At 37.8% G+C, this 10,748-nt stretch overlaps 1 protein-coding gene across 1 annotated transcript; it reads left to right on the top strand.

The window, feature by feature from the left end:
* The first annotated feature begins 243 nt into the window (after positions 1-243).
* LOC129779580 (uncharacterized) lies at positions 244-1,231 on the top strand. The gene is made up of 4 exons (XM_055787138.1): positions 244-484; positions 544-617; positions 672-873; positions 939-1,231. The coding sequence occupies exons 1-4, from the start codon at positions 352-354 to the stop codon at positions 1,058-1,060; spliced, it is 531 nt and encodes a 176-aa protein (XP_055643113.1). The 5' UTR covers positions 244-351; the 3' UTR covers positions 1,061-1,231.
* Positions 1,232-10,748: the final 9,517 nt, after the last annotated feature.

Here is a 10,748-nt window from a genome sequence, read left to right as displayed (position 1 = left end):
GTAAAGATTTGGCATCCCTGATTCGAGCGCTAAATTCTGTTTTTGACGTTTTGAGGGATGCGAGTGCGAGTAAATTCAAAAAAATTTGAAGTAGCTCGCACGCCGAATCACACATGACACTAACTGGCATGATGTGTTCACACGGTGTGAGTAGCTGTACTGCAGTAACTGACTAGACCGACTCGTATGCTTACTCGCACCGTCTGAACCCGGCTTAAGCCGTGTTCCAAAACGTTCTGTCAAAATTTAACTATCATTGTTGGTTGTGAATTCTTGGCACGTGGTTTTGAAGAAAACTGCTCCATCGTGTGGTTACATTTCGATAGTATCGAAGAACATTGAACTGCTACAATGGCTCCGATCCGCGGTTTGATAAATCCATTCCAATTCTTTAACATGCTATTCGCCACTATCGAAATATTCTTTTTACTCAATGTGCTTGATCAGAAGATCGTCTGTAGTGGCTCTCGGTGTCATTTTCAAGGTAAGAGTACTCGATTTCCCAAGACTAGTTCAAACTGATGATGTTCATTTCCGGATAAGAATACGATGGTATAGAATTCGTGGCTTTGCTGATGATCATTGATCCAATCGTGATGCTCATTGGAATTATATTGGTAACAGTTTAAACATTATTCCAGTAGATCAATTTACTAACCTTATTTGACCAGGCACAACCTCGATTGCTGCAAATCTGCAAGGTTTACAATCTCGTGGAGAAAACGCTGCTGTTGTGTTCAATATTTCTGCTGAGCATTTTCACTAGCGGTCTGTTGATAGAGAACATCAGCAACCAAATTCTCACCGAGAAGGACCGCATCACGATGGCGTTGTTCTACGCTCTATTGTCTTCAGCCGTTTTGATAATAACTCGTGAGTTGGTTTGGCAGATTTTATTATGATTCAAAAATATTCTAACACATCTGTTCTGTTTACAGTGTACACAATATTCCGCAATTGGATGATCAACGGAGCCATAAAATCCGTCGAATATGACAATGAGATGAAGAATCAGGGCCAAGCCTTCCTGAGCGCCAACAGTGGCAAATCATTTGTATAGTTTGACACATATAATCAATGTGTAGAGTACCTTTCAATGGATAGGGTAATTCAAGTCTGGAACTTGATGACTACACTGTAGTTTTTTCATCTATACATATGTTAATGTTCAATCTCGATTGTTTCCTGTCTTAAATTTCATGATTAAACTTAAAATAAAGCGTCCGTTAAATTGCTAGTCATGATTTTCCCTTGAGATCCTGATTGGACCTAGTCAGTCTCATTGCTCGAAACACGAAACACTAAAATTATGGAATCTCTCAAGCTGTCAAAAAATACACAGATACTTGAAGAAAATGTGATTTATTGAAATTAAAGATACATTGTCCATTGGTGAGAAAAACAAATATAGGAGGTTGTGTCCAAGATACGACCGCATTGTTGACGTAGAACCATGCTGTTATTTTATATAAGTCGCTTGTTGATAACTTCGAAATTTCAGAAATAACCATTTAGTAGAATGGTTCGATCGCCCTGAAAAGCGTTATTTTTAATTGTAGAATCAGTTGACGTTAATTAATTGATGATTCATTCTTGCCATCGCAGAACAATAGAACAATACACTAGCTGATCGTATGTCGCAATTTGTTTCATGTCAATGCATTGAAAATTTACCTCGAACACTATTCCGGTGGCCTTTTTCGAAATTGACATAGACTCTGCTACAGTCGATTATATACTTGTTGTTGCAGCACCATTATTCCATTCCATTCTCCTAAAACATTTAGCTTAAACAATGAAATTTAAGAACGTCTGTCGATATTTTACAATAAATGAGTTCTTTGTGATTTTTAATTGAGTTTAACGACGACTGATAAGGGTGCTGAAAGATTTAAAAAAATGGATTCACTAATACAGTTCAAAGTTATCTTGAAGGAGTCTCAAATACTAGTACAGAATGAGACATTTTCATTTTGATTTGGATCAATTTCATGAAACTGTTACGATTTTAACGAAATGCTTTATCTCGCAATGTTTTGGCTTCCTTCTGTACGTTTTCCAATTTTTTTTTCCGTTTTACCTACAGAAATTCCACTTCTGTTTCCCGTAGCAGTTTTATTAACTTTGATTCATATGATGATAGAGAGAGCTCAACATCTTTATTGCTGCTATCATTCCAAAGTGAAGTATAGCATCATAAACATGTCGCATAGCACAACCGTTTCCTCCCAAATATTTTCATAACAACATTCTGTAAACCTGTCCTTTTTAAAAATGGTTCAGTCGTTCATTTTTCGGATCATAGTGAGCAAACTTGTTTATGTTGCTAGCAATATTGTTTCAATGATAAATCGGTTGGAGCTCCAATGATACGACCAAAATCCGTCAAATATCAAAAAGTCAATAGTCAAAAGCTTCTCGAATCGTTTTCCCTCCTTTTTTTATCGGAATCAATGGTGGAAAGATCAAGGATACATCAACGCAGTGCTTCGCATCTCAGACGAAAATTCAAGATTTGTCAGTCGTAAAATTTTGACGAGCTTTTTTTAATCCTTCGATGAACCATGTAAAATATGCAATTCAAAGCTATCAAAAGAGCTTTTAATTCTCTTCATTTCGAAAAACCAGTTGCAACTCGCGTAAGGAAGGAAGGAAGGTATTGAATTAGAGAGACTTTAAACTCTGAGAGTTCATTCGTCTCTAACTCGCGTAATATGACCAATTAGTGATCCCCGATAATCGTTCGATTAATCGATTAATCGAATACTTCCTACAGAAATCGAATATTAATCGAACGAATACTGCGCAACCAATAATCGAAGCGAACGAATAATTTACGTCGATTAATCGATCCAAACCCAGAGAAAAAAAAACGTACGGTCGCTGCAGTTTTATCCCGAAAATCAATCATTATCTTTGACGATCCCCTAACTGGTCAACGAAGCTCAATGCCGTCAACGCGAATTGAGCTTCGTTTACGAGTCTAAGGGAGCGTGAACGATAATAATTGATTTTCAGGCGGGATGAACACTTTTTTGATTCTAGATGGCTTTCTAGTAAATGAGAAATATTATTCTAACGAATTATTTCTCTCAGTGTAACGATTAATCGATTAATCGAATATTTGAGGCGATTAATCGTATCGAATAACAAACTACTGAAAAGTATTCGATTAGCTGATGAACGATTAATTTTAAAAATCGGGGATCACTATGACCAATTCACTTTTATACCATCAACATAAAAGGAAGTTTGTTCAAATATATAATTCCCATGCCTTCTTCAAAAGCTGCAAGTCCTGATGCTTGAGAATGTCCCAAGAACATTGACCATGTAAAGATTTACAAAATCCTTCTCATTTTCATACCAAAATCTGACATTCAAATCCACCTGTATCCTCTTTGCAGCCTTGTTCAAAGACTCGCCGAAACCAAAGGCAATGTATAGCTTACATAGTTTCATCGAACCAAAAGTCGTCATAAAGCTCATTTTATCACGCCCTGGTTAGACCCTCCAGCTTCCTGGTTGTCATGAAACATTCTTCTCAATACAATAATGCATTTTTCAGCAGTGTGGAGTGATTTGTGCTACATAACTGTTTCCAGGCACCAGAGGTGCTCAGCTTTCATAGTATGATTTTCAAGCATTAAATTATCGATAGTTTTCGAAGAAGAAACGGAAGGGAATTGGTTGAAGCTGAGCGGCAGATACTGATGCCAAAAATGCCAGTAAAACATCGCGAATGTAAAAGTCGTCTACTTTTGCGCTGGTTACCCTTCGAAAGAACTAAGTTCACCTACAGGCAAAAGCAAACAACATATACTGAAAAACCTACAGAGAGTCGAGCTTGTCAAATACAACTTGTTTGGTATCATTAACTTTCTAATTGACGGAATTTCACTTTTTCCAGATTGGTGATGAAATTCCCTGACGTTCCCTGACATTATTTGAATTCCCTGATATTCCCTGATTTTCAAGGATTTTCAAGGTAGTCGACACCCTGCATTCGTACAACGTAAACCAAGCGCCAAACAAGCGTTCGCCATAGCATGCATGCAGAGCCATACATCGGTGGCTTGAAACTACTAGGAATATAAACACTTCTCATCATTTTGCGCTATTCTCAATAGAAATACTTCTGTTAATATTACTGGCCTCGAAAAAAGTTGCATTACTTTGCCATGCTCAAGATAAGCACAGCTGTCATTCTTGGCGGAGAAAGTTTTGCTACTGGCAAGCGAAACCAAACCACATACAAATTTCCAGAACGACATTTACTTTTTTGATGACTAAATAAGTGAAATAAACTTTTTCTGTTAATCTCAACAACCTCGAAAAGAGTAGCATTGCTTCATTATGATCAAGATTAGCGCAAATGCAATAATAGTTCAAAGTAGTTTTGCGAATGGCACTCGCACCCAAATAACTTATAACATTCCAGCACGACATTCAAGATGCTTGGTATTCCCCAAATATCTTTTGAGGCACAACCTTAACGCCTGCTTCGCCATACCGTCAGTTCAATTCATGAATGCAATGTCAAAGGCGCCAACAAAGCCTTTATGATGACGGAAAACAAACAATGTTAACTGCTTGGAAATAGACTGAATATTTGCCTCAGCAGAGATTCATTACTAATACCCTAACGCAAATATTTCCCTCCCGCACTATTTTTACGTACGGGCTATGAAACACGCACGTACGCACATGAATATCCATATTTTTATGGCTTGAAGCAACTAAATAAACACAAACTTATCTCCGTTTTGGGCTTTTTGACGTGGGACTACGTCTAACCGGAATATATGGGGGGTAAAATGAAAACATAAACACTGAACATGCAGGAAAAAATGCAAGATTTCGAATGCTTATAACTCGAACAATTTCTACTAGATCGGAAAGATATTTGCATCAATTGATAGGGAATATTTCTACGCATCTATCGCAATTAATGAAATGTTATTTTTCATTAGAATAATTGAATAACTGTAAAATGTTAAGCGTTATCTTAACGCTCTAACTATTTCGTTTTGATTGGCCCGCTTTACGGTTTCCCCAACACAGACTTCGAAGCCAAGCCTACATGTTCAGAGCCTTGGGGAAATCGGAATTGCAAATACATGAAAGTAGGGCGACTTTTGTTCTCTCCGAAATATGTTCCCTAACACAGACTTCAAAACCCAGCAGCGTTGGAGAAATCGACATTACAAATACGTGAAAGTAGGGGGAGCTTTTGTTCCCACCGAAATGTGTTTCCCTAACACAGCCTTCAAATCCAAGGAGCGTGGGGAAGTTGGCATTGCAAATACATGCAAGTCGGGGGCATTTTTGTTCCGATTAAAATATGTTTTCTCAACACATGCTCAGAACCAAGGTGTCTAGGGAAATTGGGATTGCAAATTCATGCAGATCGGGAGCATTTTTTTCCGACTGAAATCTGTTTACCTATAAAGACTTCTAAACCAAGGTGTCTGGGGAAATCGGCATTGCAAATACATGCAAACTGTGAGTACATTTGTACTTGCTTGCCTTTGTGCAGACTAGAGTGCGTTTCACTAATCCGGTCTTCTAAACTTAGGTTCCTGGTAAAATCGTGCAGACACTAGAGACATGGCATTTGTTCAAACTTTTTACTCACATCGCAAATATATTGAATTCACTTGAATTCGGAAATTGTTTAATTTAATCAAAAATTTAATCAATACGAACAATAGATTATTAAGCTAAGATAGTCCCACGTCAACCTTGCGATTATATCATAGATATAACCCACCCATTTTTTTAACAGAAGCCCTTTCTGTTAATATTTCCGGTCTAGATCAGCTTAGTTGTCATTCTTGATGGAGAGAGTTTTGCTACCGCCATGCGAAACTAAATCACATAACAAATTCCAAATATTTATTTTCTTGGTGAGTCAACGATAGCCTAGCTTCATGATACCCCACACAATTGTGTAGCTCAGAACCTTAATGTAATGGCGTCAGTTTGATGCAATGATTGCAATGCCAGAGACATCTGATAACTTGGTCGCGTCCACAGCTCAACCCGAAACAAAGGCATGTGATGACGCAAAACAAGGAAGAACAAGCGATGTTCATTGCTTTGAAAACAGAACGAGACTGAAAGTTTGCCTCAGCGAGATCCACTGTTTATACTCTAGGCAAATATTCCCCTTCGTTCTCCTTGCTTTCCTTTGTTCCCGGAGACTTTATATCTTACGATTTCCCCTTCGTTGCTCGTCGATAAGTTACTCGTTATTGACAGCTCTGTTCGGGAAAGCACACAAATCAGCAGAACAAATGTATGAAAAAATGGAAACGCTTATAGTTTTCATGAATTTTAACCATTTACACACCAGGGGTTTGTGATGCATAGGATATAAAAAAAATCTTAGGGAATTTCCGATTCGTTTGGTACGTGAATCGCCAAAATCCGTTCGCGGCAAAAATAGTTATGAACGTTAACTTTATTTCATAAAAACGTGACCTGTTTTCTGATTTGGCACCCTTAATGTAAGACGTAGTTCTACGTCAAAAATAGTGAACATTTTAAAACGGTCCGTAATCGGCTGTTCGGCAAAGCCTCTGTTTGATGTTAGAACAGAAGCGTTGTACGGCATTAATGTCAACTTTGCGAATGCATCTCTTGATTCTACCAATCAACTGTTTGCAATTCGTCGCTTTCCAGTTAGTTTTGTACACCCAGGAGCTCAAAATACGCTATGAACAATATATTATATCGCTGGGAGGGTTGATTCTAGAGGAGTTCTCTCGGATACTTTGACAGGTTTCCCACAGTTAACATTCCACCATTGGATTTCTATTGAAAAAGATGCGATAAACAATAGAATATATAGCCGGTTTAATCAATTAAACAGGTTTTCCTTCTCAGGTTACCTAAAGATATTCTTTGCCGCATGTTGTAACACCTGAAATATTCGGATTTCCATTTCGTTGAATGTACGATTTATGTAAACGGATGTAAACGGAAGCACGATTGGTCAACGAACAGGAAGGGTAAGGGAGGGATAATATTTATGCACTGTGAATTTATTTTTTTACATAAAATTGATAAAACTGAAGCACACATATAACACAACTGGATAAAACTGGACAATATTTCAAAAAAATGAAAAATGATCGTATTTGCACACTTCCCATCAAGTAATATCAACCAAACTCTAATCGATTACTCACAAGATATTAATTTTTCATCTGCCGTCGCAATGTATAGTGAAAAACGTCGGAAAACTTGAGCTAGTGCTCTGAAAGTTAAATTTTCATATTTCAATTTTCCGCAATGGTTTTGTGAATGTGTGAAAGCAATACGATCAACGAAGGAAAATATTAAAGAATTATCAACATCGAGTTACTGTGCGTAAGAACTTGTTAATACCAAAAGAGCTCAAATTCGCATGTGTTATAAATTTGCTCATGTTACACTCGCAGAATTTTACTTCATTTGCAAATACTCCTTCTATATAAAGTTATATTTGAAATTGTTCATCGGAACACATCGTTCATACATTTTACTTTAGTATTGAATTGTTATTTTTTTCAAATGCATTCTAAGACTCGTGTCAGTGAAGCGTCACACAGTCTGATAAGTGAATTCTCGCGTAACTTTTGAAAAGGTCCTATGTAACAAATCGAGTTAATGGATGCACGCTATTAGTCTTCAATCATTGAATGCATTAAAAAAACAATCGTTCACGTATCTATTTTCTTCATCTTTGTATCGCCGATACAAAAAATATCCAAAGTACAGATTCGGATTTTAAGCACCCGGCTGTTACTTCGGACGCCACTTTCCTCCGATGCCCGAAACGTCCGAAGTAACAAAGCAGTCAAAACAACACGAAGTCGTACTTCGGTCGTTTTGAGTTTTTGTTTCTTACAGTAGTTGTTATCGATTTCAGTTCAATTCAACGGGTGATAACAATAATAATCTATCTTTAGAACGAAATGCTTATTTTTTGGATTGTTGTTTAGTAGTTAGTTTCAAATTCTTATCGTGCAACGTAATATGTCCAATGTGCAAACGCGCGGGCAGTCAAAACGTCCAATGTAACATTTTCGCTCCTTGGAATCAACTTTAAACTCAAATCACGGAACAACAGCTACGATTGGTTTTGGAGAGCTATTCTTGATCGCTAGTGGTGAGAGGAGCGATAAAGATCGATAACTTTTAAGACAATTCGCGGAATAATGTTCGGATCTTCAACTTCGTTTTTCTCGAGTTAACGAAAATGTTACATTGGACCTTTTCAAAAGTTACGCGAGAATTGTTCTATTTACGTACTAAAATCAAAACAAACGAAACAAATTGCTCTTCTATCACTAACACTGTTACTCCATTTTTACACGTGGTTTTACCTATACTACTATAATGGCTCCATTCCACCTTCACCTTAAACACTCCTTCTCAACCTTGGCTGAACTCACCACTATCGCTCTACTTAGCTTCTTCAACCTCACCGCTAGCACCGTTTTAGTCAGTACATCTACCTTCATTTGCTCAGAAGAGCGGTACCGCATCTAGACAACTCCTTTACAAACCATGACCTTGAACCACGGCCTTGATGTCACGTTTCGGTCTGCTTTCATTAATACTTGTGATTGCTTAACTTAACAATTACAGGTGAAGCAAGCGTTTCTCCCACATTTTTCATAAACACAAATGCTACATATTCGATATCGCTACTCGATAACATGGTTTCGCCATGAAATTTCAAAAAGTATTCGGAGCTTGACTTGCGATCGTACACATTGCCAGCCCAACCCACAATCCACAAAACACTCCAGCTGCTTATTGGTACACTCTAGACAGAGCTTCAGGTCGATCGTTGATTCGAGATAGCGCTAGATTCGCTCGGCTTCGTTCGAATCATGGACCCAGTACGACTCTGGGGGTGATTCCCATGGCCTAGTGGTTAGCTGTGAACTTACCCGTTCTGGTCAGAAACTTCTTCGTCAAAGTTTGCTTTACTGGTCTGCACTGTCTAGGGCAGTGGTGTTCAACCTTTTTTTCAGAGGAGCTACAAACACATGTTAGGTATGGCGTCGCGGACCGCATAACAAAAATAAATGTACTACGAAATTATAACCGGCGAGAAACAAACATTATAACAAATCCAGAATGAAACTCTTTAGTACAAACATTTGGTAGCACTGACAAGGGCCAATGAAAGGATGCTTTAACTGAGTGAGGGACGCGAACTTTCACCAATATTTATAGATTTTTGTGTATAAGTTCCAAACATCATACATACCAGATGGGCCAACCAGAAGAGCCCACACGCGACCCGCGGGCCGCAGGTTGAGTATCGCTGGTCTAGGTTGTGATGGTATGAGCAATAGGCGTTTCGTAAACAGCTCCCCTAAAAGCGAGTTGCTGTTGCTAAAGCGCATTTGCCCAGTTCTCGTGGTTCTTCTTCTTCTTCAATGGCACTAACGTTCCTAGAGGAACTTCGCCGTCTCAACGTAGTATTACTTGCGTCATTTTTATTAGTACTTAGTTGAGATTTCTATGCCAAATAACACGCCTTGAATGTATTCTGAGTGGCAAGCTCTAGAATACGCGTGATCACAGTGCAAGTCGGAGGAAATTTCTTTGACGAAAAATTCCCCCGACCAGAACGGGAATCGAACCCGAACACCCGGCATGTTAGTTATGACACTACCCAGCAAACATTAAATCGCATAACAAGCGTATATATAACATCATATGCCCTAAAATTTGGTTGGCATATAATGCGCCTAACTGGCATATGCATGCAAAAGTGGAGGCCATCCCAGCAAACATTAAATCGTATAATTTTGCACGTGCCAAGTCTTACAAGAAATCCGAATAAATCATAATCGCATATAATATCAATCAAAGTATGTATCGTGTATATTTGAAATCGCATAAAATGTAAAAACTCGATTTTATATACCATTATCAAATTACACAGTAAATCAAATTAGATCCTAATGAAGGACATATTACATCATATTGAAATGTCAATGAAATGCTGATGCACTCGAAAGTTTTAACCGCTGTTGAATTAAATTTCAGATAGCCGCGCGAGATAGCTGGTGGATGATAATCCAGACGACCGGAGTTCGAACCCATATCGGAGCAGTTTTCACCAAACATCAATCTGTGTCATTTTAAACATTCATATTCCACTCCCAACACAAGTCAATCAAACAATTATTATTTCTACAAACATAAATACTCATATATAAAAATGGCGATTCGTGAGGCTATAATAAACATTTCACGAAAATATTTTGCGCCATTTGTTTTTTTTTCGATGTCTGTAATAAATCGTATATGAGTATGGTAAAAGTCGCTATTATAGCCGGTCAAAGTTGCATATTCATACAAACAAATTCGGTAAGCATTTGCCATGTATGTATATGGCCTCCACTTTTGCATGCATATGCCAGTTAGGTGCATTATATGCCAACCAAATTTTAGGGCATATGATGTTATATATACGCTTGTTATGCGATTTAATGTTTGCTGGGATATACATACATGACAAATGCTTACCGAATTTGTTTGGATGAATATGCAACTTTGACCGGCTATAATAGCGACTTTTGCCATACTTATATACGATTTATTACAGACATAGAAAAAAAAACAAATGGCGCAAAATATTTTCGTGAAATGTTTATTATAACCTCACGAATCGCCATTTTTATATATGAGTATTTATGTTTGCAGAAATAATAATTGTTTGATTGACTTGTGTT

The sequence above is a fragment of the Toxorhynchites rutilus genome, chromosome 3 (assembly GCF_029784135.1).
Source record: "Toxorhynchites rutilus septentrionalis strain SRP chromosome 3, ASM2978413v1, whole genome shotgun sequence".
NCBI classification, from domain to species: Eukaryota; Metazoa; Arthropoda; class Insecta; order Diptera; family Culicidae; genus Toxorhynchites; species Toxorhynchites rutilus.
This window is presented reverse-complemented; position numbering and strand designations above follow the sequence as displayed.